The 17,483-nt window shown below is 36.7% G+C and overlaps 1 protein-coding gene across 2 annotated transcripts in view; it reads left to right on the top strand.

The window, feature by feature from the left end:
* Positions 1-17,483, top strand: part of FCHO2 (FCH and mu domain containing endocytic adaptor 2) — a 93,627-nt gene that overhangs the window by 65,141 nt on the left and 11,003 nt on the right. The window contains exons 14-21 of one of the 2 annotated variants that reach the window (XM_084305478.1): positions 746-770; positions 1,481-1,523; positions 2,124-2,218; positions 6,767-7,270; positions 8,881-8,984; positions 11,060-11,189; positions 15,724-15,835; positions 16,469-16,624. In XM_084305478.1, coding sequence (XP_084161604.1) covers positions 746-770; positions 1,481-1,523; positions 2,124-2,218; positions 6,767-7,270; positions 8,881-8,984; positions 11,060-11,189; positions 15,724-15,835; positions 16,469-16,624 — 1,169 coding nt within the window. The remainder of the gene's footprint in view (positions 1-745; positions 771-1,480; positions 1,524-2,123; positions 2,219-6,766; positions 7,271-8,880; positions 8,985-11,059; positions 11,190-15,723; positions 15,836-16,468; positions 16,625-17,483) is intronic. The other variant, XM_084305479.1, reaches the window with a different exon arrangement.

Raw genomic sequence — 17,483 nt, 5'->3', positions numbered from 1 at the left:
ATGTGGAGTTAAGCGTGCATTGCATTGCCTACTTATTTAACTAATGAGTATTCAATAATATACAAACCTTTAAAATTGATTATATGATGTAGGTACATGCAATTCTTAAAGAGCATCTTTACTGTATGTATTCTGCCAAACCACAGTATTATTCTTTATACCAAGAGATGAAATTAGAAATAAATAGCTTTGAAGTATTCTAGTGCAATAGTCAGAGTAGAATTAGGATGGCTCTGATTTCAAGGAAAGTAATACTAATATATTAACAGTGATTTTTCTCTTTTTTCACCCATGTTTCGAAAGCAGAGACACAGTCCTGTAAGTACAGAATGGCTTTTTATTCATGTTTTCAAATGAAAATCTAGTAAGTCTACTATGTGAGGGAGTTGAGAAAATTTTAGGAATGTTTCTATTCTTATCTGTCAGACACGATGCAGCTTTCATGTTATACGAAAGCTGTGAAATTCTACTGGCCTAGCCTGAAAAGAAATTTGGTAATACTGTTCCCTTTGTCAGTTCTGCAATCTTCTTTCCTGCCTTTTCATATACTGTATGACAGGTTTGCAGTGGTTGCTGTGTCATGGCTCTGGTTCTATTGTTCTGCAAGTTCCAGAATGTTCTGCCTGGCACTGAAAGTAAAATATCATGGAAGACTGAGTGGAAATACGAGCCCTGGGACTATTAAGTGTTTTATTTGGCAATTGTAACAACAACAACAACAATAATATGTTTTCTTTTGTTTCAGGCACAAATGAACAGAAATTCATCCAGTAAGTACAATATTTAACTTTTAGTCTATTTATGTTAGTTTTTCAACTTAGCATGAAAATAGATTTTTTATTTTTGGTGCCTTTGTGATATTTCTTTGGAACTACTAGTGGTAAATTCAAAGGACAAAATTAAGTTATGTGGTCTAAATTTCAATACCGTAAAAGTATGTGAAGATCTCAGTTTCTATGTACTTATTTGTTCCCTGTTCTGGGAATCAGATGAGGCTGTCTGTGACAAGTCCAAGAGCAAAGGGAAATGACTCTTGTGCAATTTCTTAAAACCCTTCCACCATCTCTAGTTAGGTGTGATCCACAGATCTACAAATCCACTAAGTACTATCTTTCAGAGAGAAAGTATATCCTCTAGGTTTTTTGTATGTGTGGTTTTCTTTTTTTTTTTTTTTCCAGTTAGAAAAGAGAACAGGTTTGCTGAAGAATAAAGTTGGTGTAAACAGAATAATATAAGGATGAAATTTCAAGCGATCAGTACTTTCTCCCAAAATGTACTGCTCTGTCTAGTCCTTCCAGAAGGTATTTCAGGATATCTGAATTTATGTTATCAGAGATAGTGCATCTTCTTTCCATTTTAATAATCTGTGATAAAGTTTGAACTGCAGTGATAAGCATTTACTACTTCTGTGTAATAAAGCTGAAAGATTTTTATTTTAGTGTATCACAGCTTTGGTCATACTACTCTGTCCTTTGCTTAGGTGAGGAGTTAACAAAATCAAAACTTCCTGCACCAACTAATGAGTAAGTTCAACTTTTATATTATGTTGAATGAAGTTTGGGGGGAATTTGTTCTTATTTTGATCCAATACTTAGAAACCCATTGGAAACTTCGACTGCTGTTTTAAGCATATCTTGTGTGGTATGAGTTAAGGACTAATTGTGTAATGATTCCTGTTCACTTGTTTTTGCCGTCCTAATGCAGTTGCTTTGTTGTGATGTCTCAATTGATATTAAAAATTACATAATCAATAAATACTGTTTTTTATTAAAAACTTATGTTTAAATTGCCAAGGTTAGTTTCCTTTTAAGAGCGTTTAAGATTGTTCATATATGTGTTTGATGAAACAAATCAGTTTGTAAATATAATTCTTACTGAAAATGAGGATAAGTACTAACATAATGATATATACCCAAACGCTAACTGTTACCAAGGTGATAAAGCAATCAGTTCAGATAGTTTACTTATGTGTGAGTTCCTTGACCTACAATTTGTAAGTACTTTTTTCTTTTGAGATGCAAGGACTAACTAATGTAGAAGATGAACTATCCAAGTTGTAATTTGATTGTTTTTATAAGTATATATGCCTTTCACTTATATTCTTATTGTAACTCTTACTGTAGAAAGGGGAACAGTGACCTTCTGGCATGGGATCCACTCTTCAGCAGTTCTCTTGAATCATCCTCTTCAGCCTCCTTGGCATCCTCATCCTCCTCAGGTAAGATATTTTATAGTAGAAAATGTTTTCTGCATATTCTTCAGGGTCTTCTGTTGTTGCTTTTTTAGTCATTGCAAGGGAATGTGCATAGATACGGAAGTGAAAGAACTTTTAAAAGCACTATGTTATAAGTAATACATGACAATAATGTAGTATGTCAAGCTTTCAGGCTAGGGAGCAAGTGGGAAGAGAGAACACAAGAAACCTTAGGAAAATTCCCTCTTGCTTATGTTTTTATCTCCTTTTCTCCCTTTCCAAAAAATGACCATCTATTCTGGAGGACTAATATAATCTATTTTTTCAGCTGGTAGGGTTGGGAGATGAAATGGAGGTTGTTGAACAACTGTGACCCAAGCTGAGCTTGCACTGTGAATAGGGATGGGTTGCTTCTTTCCAGGGAAGCCTGCTGAGCTGTATACTACAAAGCCACTCTAGAACTTTGCAGTAATGAACCTGCTTTCTATAGTAAACCGTGATTCTATTAGGAGATGTGTGGGCAGAATCCAGGGAAAGTGGGAGAAAAATGGCAGGACTAAGACTGAAACAAGGGGGAAGTTTGTGGCACCACCTGAGAGCAGGTGAATTTTACATATATGAATTAAATATGCTGAAAAGAAGTTGCATTTTCTCAAAGTAATCTGTTTTTTTTGGTATCATATTATTGCTTTGGTCTGGTGTTGAAGTCTGTAAAGGAAAGGAGAGGATACTTAGTTTGTTCTGCTAGTGGTTGTTAGTGTCCATGTCCGGGGTCCCCATCACAAGAAGGATCTTGATCTATTGAAGAGGGCCCAGCTAAGAAGCTGGTCTGAGTGCTGGAGCACCTCTCTTATGAAGAAAGGCTGAGAAAGCCGGAGATGTTCAGCTTGAATAAGAGAAGGCTCTAGGGAGAGTTCATTGCATCTTTTCAATACTTACAGGGGGCTTGTAAAAAAAAGATGGAGAACAACTTTTTGCTCAGGCAAACAATCACAGGACAAGGGGGGGTGTTTTTAAAAGCAACTTAAAGAGGGGAGATTTAGATAAGAGGTTAGGAGAAAATTCTTCACTCAGAGGATGGTGAGGTACTGGAACGTGTTTCCCAGAGAAGTTGTAGATGCCCCAACCCTGGGGGTGTTCAAAGCCAGGTTGGACAAGGCCCTGGGCAGCCTGATCTAGCAGGTGGTATCCCTGCCCATACTCCATCCCTGACTCCTACTTCAGTCACAGGAGCTGTCCCACTGCTATCCCAGCAAGTTCATAGCCCCACAAATGCATGCTGATTTCTAATTCATTGTGTATATTCCTCATACCATGTTCATTAGTGTACAGGCATTTCAGAAAGGTGTCCCAGCATGTGGAGTTTCTAGAAGGGTTTTCAGCAATCTGTCTGTAATGGTTCCTTGTAGGCATTTCCTTGCTTACGTGCAAGTGGTGAAGATGACCCTTCTTAAGCCCCATTTTGTTGATTTTTGTAATCTGTTCCAGTCACATGACCGTATGCTGTTTGCTCAGCAACCATGTTCAAATCCCTCACAGGACTGCTGGTTACTCTTTTAGTCCCTCATCATCCTTATGAGGCCAGCCATCCTATTGGTAAAAATGTCTTTGTGCCATGTAGTGAGGTGGATCCAGTCTCTCCCAAGCAGTAGCTGATCTGTAAGCAAGGTACCATGGTCACAGAACCTGCAACATTGTCACCAGCTGTCAAGTATTGAGTGTCCTGTTAGTGCCCTTCTGACACCCTTTCCCCTCACCAGCAGAATTGAGTGGAATACCACACGGGCCCCTGTGCCTTTGACTACTGCCTTCAGAGCTCTGTAGTTGTTTTTGATACTGTCCATATTTCACCTAGCAGTATCATTTATGCACCACATGGAGGAACTGCAGGGGAGAGTAGTCAGTGGGTTGAACCATCTTCAGCAGTCCCTCTGCCATATCCCAGATCCAGGCCTCCAGCAGGCAGCAAACCTCTCTAGTTGGTATCTCAGGTCAGCAGACATGTGCCTTTGTCGCTTGTAGCAGGGAGTCAGTCACCCGTTATAGTGATTTACCATTTCTTCCAGGTGTTCTTGCATGGTGTAGGATCAGGTGGGCCATGTTCACTGCTTTAACGTCCATCTGGCTTCTCTTCAACTGCAAGGGCAGTGAACCTCCTCTGTAGCTGTAAGCCCTTGGAAGGGGCAAAAGCCTTCCTTTTGGTGCCAGAAGTCACCAGCTTTCATCCTTCCCCTTCTCTAGAGGTTGTGCTTTAATAGTGGGGGTGGACACTGCCTGCTTCTCTACTGTGGTTGGGGTCTGATGCTCTTCAAGCTGTTGTGTCTCAGAGAAGATCTGTCTCCCTTTCATATTCTCATATGCTGCACAGCCTGCTCATTCCCTCCTGTATCTCCTCCACTTGGTGGCATAGCTCCTCCAAGACAGCACTGCAGCTGTCCTGTAGGACCAGGGGATCATCTGTCCTGGCATCAGAGAGAGGCCACAGGCACTGCCCGCAGCGTGGGACTTGGAGGGCCACATTCACCATCTGAAGCTCTGTCTGCAATCAGATATTTATTGCTACCCATGAGTAGGAGGGTAAAGCAGGTTAGGAAATGTTCACACAGTCCTTCCTGTCAACAGAACTGGAGAGAGTAGCCTCTGGCTGATGAGCAGTGACAGATCACTGGGATCAGTAGCCAGACTTCAGGAGGATTCATCTGCACCTGGCCTGGTACATGAAAGTGCTTAGGCACAGAGCCCTATGTTTGATCGAGATTGTTGAAATATAATTCCTCATGGGTGTAAGTCAATTTTAGATATGAAAGTCTGTTTTAGATATGAGAATATCTAAATATCTACATATTTTGCCTTTGCAAATTTTATCTGATGAATAATTATTTAAAGGATTGTTGTTCAAGGAATTAAGTATGGTATTTACATTAGTGAAATCATCCATGGAGTTAAATAGCAAGTGAGCGTGCTAAAGTGTTATCAAATTAGTAGTACATTTGGGAAATTTTTTACTTAATTGCAGTAGTTCATATTGTTGTTTAAATCAAATTAGCTTCTGATGTTCATTTACCTGCATCTTAGTTCTGAAGACCTCAAAAAATACATACTTTGATCTGAACCTCTTTTGTGACCTATGGAAATCAGTGTTACCTTCATCTTGAATGTTAGTAAGATAAGCTTATAAGACAAGATGCTTAAAACTTTTGAAAAAAATATTAAAGTATATATAATTATTTACTTATTTTGTATACAGAATATGTAAATATGATCTAGCATGTCCCATGGATACTTTTTTTACTGTTAAAACATTTCATTAGATACTGTTTTGTAACTCTGTTAATCATTGAACACCTAAACCACTGTGGTATTTGAGCAGGCATTGGTTTATGCAGAATAGAGGTAAACTTTGGTCATCCGTGAATAGTCCTGTTTTATTAGATGTTTAAACTAACTTTGTTATCTTAAACAAACAAAACAGACATTTTTAGTGAGCTGTTGATACTGTAAAAATGCTTTTTGTTTATCTTCCCCATTTTCATAAACAGGTATTTTTAAAATAGCATTTCCACATTGCTTTTGTATAGGATTTGTAGTAGTATTTCAAAGTCTTTGAATGATATTTTAAATATCTGCTAGAAGGGGAAATCTGTTAGGTCTCTATTTGGGCTTAGGGAATGTACTTGTTCATGACAGAAAGATAGCTGTAGTGACTTACACTTCTGACGTGAACTTTCAAATGTGTTGCTCTCTTTAATTCTCTATGCCACTCTGCTGTTGCTCCTAGCTTTGCCAATCTGCAAGATGTTGAGAGTTGACTAACCTTGCATTTTGCTGCTTCTGTTGTCATCTACTGCAACAGGCAACAGCCAAGTGCAGGGAATACTTGTGGGAAACTCCCATTTTCCAGCACCCCGAAGACTCTGGGATGAGAGCAAAAATAAACTGAGGCAGGTGATGCCTCATGCATGCAGTCACTCACTAGAATACAGACAGAAAAATATTAAACAGGATCTCATGACATCATTGTCTTCATTCATTTACTGAGCAGCCGTTTGTGTTAGGCCTTTCCATTACCAGCATGAAGGGTTTAGAAGGAACATAGAAGGATAGGTTTGATTAAATAAGTTTGAAAGAAATGCTGTGGAGAAGAAATAAAAATGGATTTGGACACCAAAAATAAAAGAAAAAGTCAAGGGGAAGTTAAACCGCAATAAAGAAGAAGTCAGAGGAATAAGCAAAGTCATGAGAATAAAGGCCTTAAGAGGAGAAAAACACCATAAATTACTTATTGGCCTATTTAACAAATGGAAAGTGACCTGGCTGAAAGTATGAACAAAGTACCTATGATATGTGGCTGTTTTTTTCTTGTTGTTGTTGTTTTTCCTTTAATTCTAAGTAGTGGGATTTTTAACCTAGTAGAACAGTTTGGTTTTCATTTTTTTTCTTCGTGCTGGCTAGTAATCATCATGCAATGATTATTGAATACACCTTTTAAGTCTGGATTTATATTGAGATTTATATTGAAATTTTTATCATTTCAGTGTTGCCTCTAGTTTCAATTCTTCCCTTTTTCTTCAGCTACTCTAAGAGAGCACAATAGGAGTTGCTCTTCATCTACCAATGATTTGCCTGGGTGTAGAGTATCTCAGTCTTTGCTTGGACACCAGACAGATTCTGGGTCTAGAAGCCCATCCTCACCAGACTTTACCATTAGCATTTTGTGCAAATCTGGTGTTACAGAAGCACCATCAGGGAGTACTTTATCCTCTGTTTCATGGTCTCTGAGTCAGTGGATTTCCTTTGCTGATGAACTTCTTACAAGTAGAGACACAAGCACAGACAAGAAGGAGCCCCCAAAATTGCCATTCACAACTGAAAATGCCTGCCTTGCCTCTTCTGCTTTGCTTGGGAATTCTTCCAACAGCTGTGCTTCTGAGGATCAAAGTGACCTTTCAAATAATGGTATATGCCATGAACAATTATTCATTGAAGAAACTGGCACTGCTGCTGAAATTTCTTCCACATCATCTTCAGCACTACTGGAATATAGTTTAGTGTCTCCTTGTGTTCATACAAATAAGGGTATGACAAGCATGCATTGTGTACTGCTCTTTGCTAATAACTGACTCCAAAGCTTTGGACTGATTTTTCATTTCATTATTCTTGCTCACCCGATGTTAAAATTAACTTTGTCTTCTTAACTTAAAATGTACTAAACAAACTGCTTGTTAGCATCAACTTCCTCAAAAGTTAGGACATCAAAATAAATGCTCAGCTTGACATCATAAGAAAAATTTGAATTACTCAATTAAAAGCATTGCTTTTTCTTAACTACATGAAGCTTAGCTTTTCTAGAAATATGAATGTACTTACCTGTGATGTCAGAGAGCAGTGAGGTCTCAAAGATTAAATGATTTAATTTGCAAAAACAATTCAATTCTTAATCAGAGGCATTCTGAACCAGTTTTGTATATAATTTCAGATTAAATAAACACATTGGAATAAGAATAGTACTTTTTTCATACCTGTTATTTTGAAGCGTGTATGATATCGTGGTAATGCTATTAAGAGGGCAATAGGAAAGAGCATTTGGGCAAGTGTGCCGTGTTTCACTGAATACCTTTGATACTGCAGCAGACTACTCAGTGTTCAGTATTCACTGCCTTCCTTGGGCACAACAAGAATTTTAAAGGAACTACTGATATCTCAGAATTGAATTTGTTTTGGGGACATTTCAGTTTGCAACTTTTAAGGTGTATGTGGTCAGTATTAGCCTAATTTCTTCCAAGTCAGCAATGAAACTCCCTTACTTCAATGAGGGTAGAGTTATGCTGAATGCCTGAGAAAATTCCATGCTTGAAGTTGTGCTTTATATAACATTAAGTTAATTATTTAAGAAAGAAACATTCAGAATAATTTGAGGGAGACGAAGTACTGGAAATGTAACTATGTATAAGGGTTTCATTCTATTTTGAAGTTAATTTTAGATGGGGCATACTCACTTGATGGCATTTAACATTTATTTTGAAATGCAGTTCTATTCAGAAAAGTGACTGTGTAAAAGTGGCATCTTTGTACTGCTGCCACCGTCTGTTAGTTGCACCTGTTAGAAGGACATGGGGGCAGTATTTTTAATTACTTTTTAGTTCTGACAGGTTAGCTAAGAGATAATAAGGAGTTACTGTGTTCTTGCAAACACCAGCGTAATTTACTGAATTATATTTGTTGCACTGGCATTTACATATTGGAGTCAATATGATTTCAAAGAGCATAATTTTAAGCAAACAGTTGCCCCATTGTCAGCCAGGACCAAATACGAATTTCCACTGAATTTTCAATTTATGGTGAGGCATGAACGATTGTTCTGTTTTCTGAATCCATATAGATTATACTCAAAAAGGAACTCAGGGAAGACCATCTTTTTACCTATAAACCTCCAAGAATAGTTGATATAAAATCATTTGAGAGCTATGAGAAAGCCCATGATGCCATTTTTAGAGTCACTTTTCAGGGTATCATATAGCCCTATTTTAAAAGCATTTTTGATTAGTGGTAAATCTTACAAAATGGAACTTGCAAAGTAGGGACTTTGAATAGAAACGTAACTTGCATTTATTTTATTCAAGTGCGTACGTATTTATGTTCAATGTGACCTTTCTAATATTGATTTCCTTAAATTTGCTTTCTTTCAGCAAGACCCACAACTCCTCTTTCTGTAGGCACCATTGTACCCCCACCAAGGCCTGCCTCAAGACCAAAGTTGTCTACAGGGAAACTTAGTGGAATTAATGAAATAGTATGTATTGATTTTTTTAAATTCTCTTCTATAACTCAATGTCAGATATACCATTAATTTACACTGTCACAGTGAGGTTACCTTCCATTTTCACCATTGCCAAATAGGCATGGAAGTTGTTTGCGGTAAACATTATAGTAAAAATAATTTTTAATTGAATTAGAAAGGCCTAAAACATATTTTTTGCATCAGCCAGTTGTTTTTAAGTGAATAAATAAATAGTTTGAAAATGCAAAGATAGTATGTTTGTGGGATTAAGGTATTCAAAATGTGAAACTCTAGCAAAGTCGTTAGTAAAGCTCCATTGATTTAGGAATATCACCAAAGCTCTGGGGAATGAGTGGCATTAAGTAGATCACTATCAGTTGTGTGCTGACACAAGTAGCCATGCTGTGACTTCGCCCTGTCCTTGGTGCTTGTCGTTGGTGAAGGGAGGTGGCAGATTGCAGCAGCTGCCCATCAGGATAGTGAGAGGTCATCTCTGCTCACTGCCTGCAGTGCAGGTCCACCTGCCAATAAAGATTTTGGCAAAGAATGCAAGTACTCAGGCAGCATATCAAACCAAGCCATGCTTAATATCTTTGCTATGAATATTATAATTCCTTGGGTTTTGTTTGACTTAGTGACTTGAAAGAATGTGACTGTGGTAATATCCTCTTCCTGTCTTTCAAAATAGCAAGATACATTCACCATAGAATCACAGAATCACAGAATTTCTAGGTTGGAAGAGACCTCAAGATCATAGAGTCCAACCTCTATCTCACTATAGACAAAATTCTGATCCTACATGTTCACAAAATGGAAACATTTTTAACTATTTTGCTATTCTGTAATATTGTAAGGTCTATTTTGAGATTGTTTTCTCATTCCAATATAAAACTGTAGTAATTGCTCTTAGGCAAAGGAATCTGCTCTTCTTATCATCCAAATTGAAGTGAATTTAGCTGATAGCGTTCTGTTATAAAGTATGATTCTGCTTAAAGTTACATTCATTTTATACTGTTGTTTTAGAAATCAGCTATTATCTCTGTACAAGTGGAAGACTGAGTTGTCTTCATTATATGTCATGTACTGTTACAACTCCCACAGTCTGTATAAAAGTCATACACTCACTGACAAGAGTGATAGAACTGAAATAAAATAACCATTGCCCACACAAAATAGATGTTTCAGGAGTTTCAGTACCTTTTAGATAGGTTAATCCCCAAGTGATCATTGGTTAGTTTAAACTGATGCTTTTACAGTCAAGTGATTTACAAAGCTATTCAAAGTTTTTGGGTAGATGGGACTTCTGAAGATCTTTATGACAACTTCCTGTCCAAAGAAGGTCCAACTTCAAAATTGAATCATTTTGTTCAGGGACATGCCAATTTTTGAAAGTTTCCAAGGAGGGAGATCTCACAACCTCTTTGGGCAAGCTGTCCCAGCTTATCAGAAGGAACTTCTTCCCATACATTCAACAGAAGTTCCTTTGCTATAGCTCTTTGCACATCTGAGAAGAATGTGACACCTTTTAGCTGGTAAGAGATTGCTAGTAGATCCCTCCTTAGGCTTCTTTTCTCCAGGCTTGGGCAAACTTAGGTCCTTCAGCTCTTACTCTCTCTTATGTTCCCCAGACCCCAGCTATTTTAGTTGCCTTATGCTGGACTTGCTTCCAGATTGCTAGTAGCTCTCCTTTAGCTATGCAAATCTGCATTTGGTGCACACATGCACAGGGCTGTAGGCTTAAATTCTGCTGCTGTAATACAGTTCAACTATTGACAGGCTGTTACACAATCAAATATATTAGACTTCACTACCCAGGGGAAAAAACAAAACAAAACAAACAAACAAAAAAAAACAGTATTAATAGTCTATGAAATAGTAGAGTTGATTTCCAAGGAAAATGTGTGTTCTCTGTTTTACACTGAAAACTAGGATGGATAAAGTATTAAAAGAAATAAGAAATGCTTTGAAATGTATTGGGGAAAATACATTACCCAGCTGGAGAAATAGAAAAACTCCTCCATTTACAGTATTTTTTGTTTTTAAAATCACTTTGTCTATTTAATACTCCTGTGAACTTTTGTGTTCAGCCTAGGCCATTCAGCCCTCCATTGACTTCTAACTCAAGTCCACCACCTGCAGCTCCCTTGGCACGTGCTGAGAGCATCTCCTCAATATCCTCTTCTGCTTCCCTCAGTGCAGCAAACACACCTACAGTTGGTAAGTTAAATTAACCATATTAACTTAAGAGTGGTATAATTCCACCACTAAGTTTCACCTCTTAGGAAAACCATTCCTTGGAGTTAGTTGTTCCACGTGTAAGTCTAGTGTAGGTATTTCAAGCATCTTTTGAAATACCTACTGCTATGTGATACTGAGACAGGACAGTGTTCTGTCCTGCCAGGAGAGTGGATTTGATTAGATTAGGCCATTGATGCAATTATGGCATGTTCCTTAGTGAAATACTTTTCAAAGTTAAAATATTCAGTGAATTCATATTCAGTGTGGTTGTATATGCGTTCATCGAGCACAATATGTTATTGTGCACTTGTTTGGACTATGTTATTTTATAGGTACAGAAATACTTCAGGATACTGATAAATCTGAATGAATATAAATATTCAAAACAGTTATGTTATTTTTATTTTGTTTGTTATTCTGTAATTGCAGTTTCAAAAAAAAATGCATCTTCAAGTTATTGCAGTATTTTAACTAAGCAGAGCTAGTTGGTAAAAACAAAAGAACAATAAAAAAAAAGTCAAATTAGTTTCCACATGCTGCCACAAGTTTCAGAAGATTTTCTCATGATTTTAAAGGGAAGTCCTCAATTTTTATATTTGGTTTTAACAAATGGTAAGGAGACTTCTGAGGTGTTTTGTTTGCTTTTTTTGTTGTTTTTTTAAAGATGTTCTAACTTGTTTTGTTAGCAGAAGCATAATATTTCATTTCTGAACACTATTACCACTTTGTTCAAAGTGAAATTAGACTCTGAGTTAACACTCAGTTGTCTGTGACTGGTACTGATGCTAAGGATTTCTCAGCCAGGCTCAGCATTTCAGGAGTATCTGCACAGCTTCTAGAGGGGAGTTCCATAAGGAAAGCAATGCAGCTGTTTCCTCACTGTGCAAGACGTAGGCTAGTAAGGTCTGACCAGCCTTAGCTGCTGTGGTGGTGGCACAGTTCAGCATCTACCATTTTCCCAAACCCTGAGAATCATCATAGAAAGATAACTGATATTTTGATTGTCAAAGTCCATCCAGGCTCACTTCCCCAGGCCTCAGCACTGGTCCCAAGGAACTAGAAGTTGGTGGCAGCAGCATCAATAGCTCCAGCTCTCTGTGTATGCATGTGTGTGTGAGGAAGAAGGTAAGGAGGTGTGTGCTGCCACAGAGATTTGACATGGTTGTTAACCTGGCCTACCAAAAATGAACAGGGCCAGTTCACTGCACTGTGTGTTTGAATTAAATAGACCTGGACAGATGGGAAGGGCAGTGCAGATGGCAGAATGACTTTGGGGCATGAGGATACTCTGCACTACTGTCTGTAGTCTTCTGGCTTTTGCACAATCTAGTGTTTTAATCACCCCATTTGTTCTGCAAAATGGAGAGCTGGCTCTTGTCTTGTTCCATGTGAACTTGTAGGTGTGCCTAATCGTATGTTTCTTTTATGCTTTAGCTTTATTTTCATTTGAAAAGAATTTATATATATATTATATTATCATATGTTTTTGCTTGAAATACTTTGTTTTCTTGCAATGTCTTGTTTCATTTAAATGTAATAGAGGATGATCTTTTGATTGGAACACTTCATCCAATAGAAAGGCTTTGTGACGCACTACCAGGTATTGTATTAGAAGCAGACTTACATGTTAACTAATCATTCTAATGCACTGCACCTAATAAAATTGTATTTCTTTTGGAACAAGTTTCTCCAGCTATTTCTGGTGTCTGGCAGATACAAATAGCTTACCAAAATCATCAAAACTTTATTTAACCACTTCTTTGCAGCATAGTCTTCTATCTGTTTCTCCAAACATGCTGACACCTGGTCTCACTTCTTTAGTTTTGCTTTACTGCTTTTATTCAAAAAAGGGGAATACATTTTTACTCTGACAGTCCTTATTCTCATAAGACAAGTAGGTAAAAACATTTTTTTATATTCATATAATACGAAGCTTTGAAGATACAGATAGTAAAGATAGTCTTTTAAAATATATATATATATATTTTTCAACAAAACAGCTTAGCCAATGTTAAAATCACCTGAGTCTTTATTTCTGAACTGAACTGAAACCCTTTGGTCGAGTTATTTATTTGGCCTTTTTATGACCAATAATACAAGCTTTTATTCAGCAGTTTGCCACCCTCCTCAACAGTGTCAGTGTCACTGTGTGTCAGCACAGCTGACGTGCTGTTAACGGTGATCAGGACATCAAGGCCAGCTATGCAGGTGCTGCAGAACATCCTGCAACTGGACCCTTGAGCTGTGCTGCAGTCTGAGATGCAGCAAGTCCACCTTGGCACAGCTCTGTGTCATGCTGTCCCTCTGAAAGGGTGCAGCAGACATGGAATGCCACGATGCAGGATAGTGGTGCATTGTATTGTTAGGCTTATATTTTCAGCTGCAAGGCAACAAAACAATCACATTTAGTGTTTGGTTAGACAGTTTTATATGTTTCACTTCATAGTTTTTAAGGAGAATGCTTAGATTTCATGAATCATAAAGGGCGATGAAGATTGAGAACTGTGGAAATAAGTAGTAGTCCCTAAGACACACCTCAGAGAAATGCTTATACATATATATGTTTGCTTTGGTATTACCAGAAAAGTGTAAAGTAGCCTTGTTGTTACTAATAAATTTCCCTGTTTGGTGAAGAAATCAATGTTTGTCTTTTGCTGATAGGAATATAATTTATGTATTCACATTACTCTTGATTTTAAAATTTCACTCTAAAGATATCTGCAACACTTTTATAAAGAAAAGATTTAGATACAATTTATAAATCTGTAGACAATCTGACATAATATGACATAAAATCCTCTTAGGGGTTCTGCAGTTGTTTGTTGTTCCATCAAGTGCATACTTTGACTTAGGTGGAGAATACTTCTGGAGTTCGATATTTCATCAGACAGAATTTTGTGAATGGGTCTGGTTGTTAATACAGACTTTTAATGCCAATTTGTTTTTTTAAGTCATTATTTCTGCATTCCCAAGACTACTGAAAATTACAGCTTTTATTGCTAGCTTCCATGGAGAGAAACACAACACTGGAAACATGATCTATGTGTAAAGAACAAATAAAAATGATCTACTGTTTATATTTTAAAACAAACAAACAAAACAGCATCATAACATTTCTTTCATTGAAGAATCTTTTCTTTTTGAACACCTGTGACTAGAGCAGTACTATGCATCTAAGAGAGCCTAAAGTTTGCAGTAATACTTCTCATAGCATGGAGAAGTATTCTGAACATTTTCATACCTCAGGCAAGAAACATGACGGAGGGCAAGGTATGAAAGTAGCAGAATTAGACAAACTCTCCTGTCTTTTACTGTTCTGTTGTTAATACCTCTTGCTCTTATCTCTGTGTTTAAGCATAAAATCACATAGTAGACCTTCTGTGAAGAACAAGGTCTCAAATTCCTTTTTGTTTATGAAAGAGCCCAGAAGGTACAGCTGCTATTTTAAAGTAAATAGGAGATTAGTTTGCCATTAGCAATGTTATACAGAAGCATTTTCTGTCTACTTCATGGTAGGAAATTCAAGTTTCTCATTTTGCTTATGACATGAGAAAGACTGTGCCTCCTTTATGATAGATATATTATGTGATACAAACCATTCCAGCAGTGGTACAAAAAGTTAGTAAGATGCTCTCTACTATGCAGCTGCAGTAATAAAACAAGATTAAAGTTCCAGTATTGTGGATTATGTTAAGTAGCTGGCCACACACTGGAAAACACTGATAAAAGTAATATCCCATGACAACCATTTTTTTTCAGTTGTATGGATTTTAAAAAGCCATAGCATGAGGTCTGAGTTGATTTTTGTAGCTATGCATTTTAATGCTGTTGTGTATGCACAAGCACCTATGAAGGCTGATGCAAGCCTGATAATTATTTTTCTTGCAAACTGCTGTGTATTTCCAAGCACCTCCAAGGTATTCCCAGAACCCTTACTACAAAAACAATAGAAAACATAGTAAAATATTTCTCCAGCAATTTCTGCTTGGAAATTTTAACCTTTGTTGACTGAAGTCATTAAAAGTTCACTTATGTAGAGTAATATAAATGTATATGCATTTAAGTTCATATATACTGTAGCTGAATTCTTTGCATTTCCCTGACCATTGTATCATACATTTTTCCATGCAACAAGCATACAGTAGGGTTTGTTGTTGTTGTTTTTTAAGTATTGTAGTTAATGTCCAATGTCCTTTGGATCTGTTGACTTTAGTGTTATCATTAGCCATTTTAATGCAGCATTCCTCTAGCTCATATGTATTTCCTTGTGTCTGTCCATGTACAACATGTCATATTGATAGTCCTGTTTTCTTAGGCTGCTAAGCAGTGTTTTGGTGGTGTGATTGTACTGTACTATGTTTATATTTTTCTAATAACTGTTCAAGTACCACTTCAGGCCCTACTGTGACCTTGATGGTAGTAACATCTTGTAAAAATGACAGATACAGTCAACCATTCTGAAATCTATTGCTAAGCTTTTATAAATTAAACCTATACACTGTATGTATTCTAGGTGTTTCACGTGGTCCCAGCCCTGTCAGCCTTGGAAACCAGGACACCTTGCCTGTTGCAGTAGCCCTTACTGAATCTGTTAACGCCTACTTTAAAGGAGCAGATCCCACAAAGTTAGTTAAATAGTGAATTGTTTTGAATGTAATAAGTTACAATTAAAAAAAAAAAAAAAACACACAATGTTTATACTTGTAATGTTTTGGGGAAAATGCATGTGCATTAGAAGGGGGTTTCACTTTTTTTTTTTTTTTTCCCCGAGCGTAAGTGACAACAGTGGCTCTTTGCTCTCTATTGTCCTGCATCCTGCTAGGAGCTCATATATCCCTGCTTTACAAAAATAAGTTCAGTGAAAATATTGAAAATGAGAAAGGTTTTTATCATAGTCAGCTAGGTGCTACAAGTAAATTTGGGCAGCTCTATAAAGCACCTCATTCACCCTGTCACATCCCTTGCTATGCTAGTAGGCCTTGCCTAAGCATAGTTGTGCCATGTTTTCAAAGCCTGAATAATATCCACCAAGACTACTGTATGCTTAATCAGCTACACTTTTTTCTTCACTTTCATCTGACTTTCAAGTTGAAAGTGATGGTACGTTGTTACAGTGCCACATTACCCTCATTTAAAATTGACTTTCTGTTTTGAATTCAGCTCATCAGATTGTGCAAGTACAGTGATTGCTTTAAAATCAGTAATTAAAACCACGTAGTTAATGAGTTGCAATAAAACTTATGTTTTCATTCTCCTAGATGTATTGTGAAGATCACTGGTGATATGACAGTATCATTCCCAAGTGGGATTATTAAAGTCTTCACCAGCAACCCATCTCCAGCTGTGCTCTGCTTCAGGGTAAAAAACACAAGCAAACTAGAGCAGATTCTTCCAAATGCACAACTTGTATACAGGTTTTGTATTTTTTTTTAATATAATAGTAAACTATGTGATTTCTAAAATTTCATTTGTTTTATACGTAAATCGGAGTTCTCTACCATCTTGTTGATTTGCTTAAACATAGTTTAATGCTATGAACTAATCTTGTTTAGCTCAGTTTCTTTCTACTGCCACCATTAAAAATCTCAGTCAGGTACTGAAACTTATGCTAAATAAAACAAGAGCCATAAGAAGTACTTTGCAAAGGCAGTTGTGTTTTTGCATGCGTTTTATACATGAAATGGTTTAACAAACTATCTGAAAAAAATACTTTTTTCCCAATCAAACTATATGAACCATCTAACTAGTTATGAAGAAAAAAGATATAAAGAAAAATTACATATCGAAACTAAGAAATTCTTATGTTGTCATATAAATTTATTTATGTAGTAACAGTGGTATGATTAAATGATGAAACAGTGGCTTTAAGTGGAAGACAAATAGTAGGAGGTATGCCTAACATCATTTGTTGGTTAATACTGTATTTTTAAGCTGTATTGTTTCTACAGTATATTCAAGTCATTATGTGACTATATATATATCAAGTGTATAGCAGCATGCTTTAGAGAATTCTTAAGAAAAAAGGCTGGTGATTGAATAGAATAATTGTTCAAATCACAGCATTTTAGCTTCTTTTCAAAAAAAAAAAGGACATTTGTAAAAGCTGTAATTATTTGTTCCATTTAGAGAAGAAATTATTTGAAAACCTGTTGAACACTTCTAGATGGTACATTTTTAAAAATTACTGAAATAATTGAAACAAAACATATGCATCCATTTTTTCACATTTAATTTCATTGTGATTGTTCATACTTAATGTTTCAGTGTGAAAAA

The sequence above is a fragment of the Netta rufina genome (assembly GCF_964035555.1).
Source record: "Netta rufina genome assembly, chromosome: Z".
Taxonomy (NCBI): domain Eukaryota; kingdom Metazoa; phylum Chordata; class Aves; order Anseriformes; family Anatidae; genus Netta; species Netta rufina.
The sequence above is the reverse complement of the archived record's forward strand: the minus strand, read 5'-3'. Positions and strand labels throughout refer to the sequence as shown.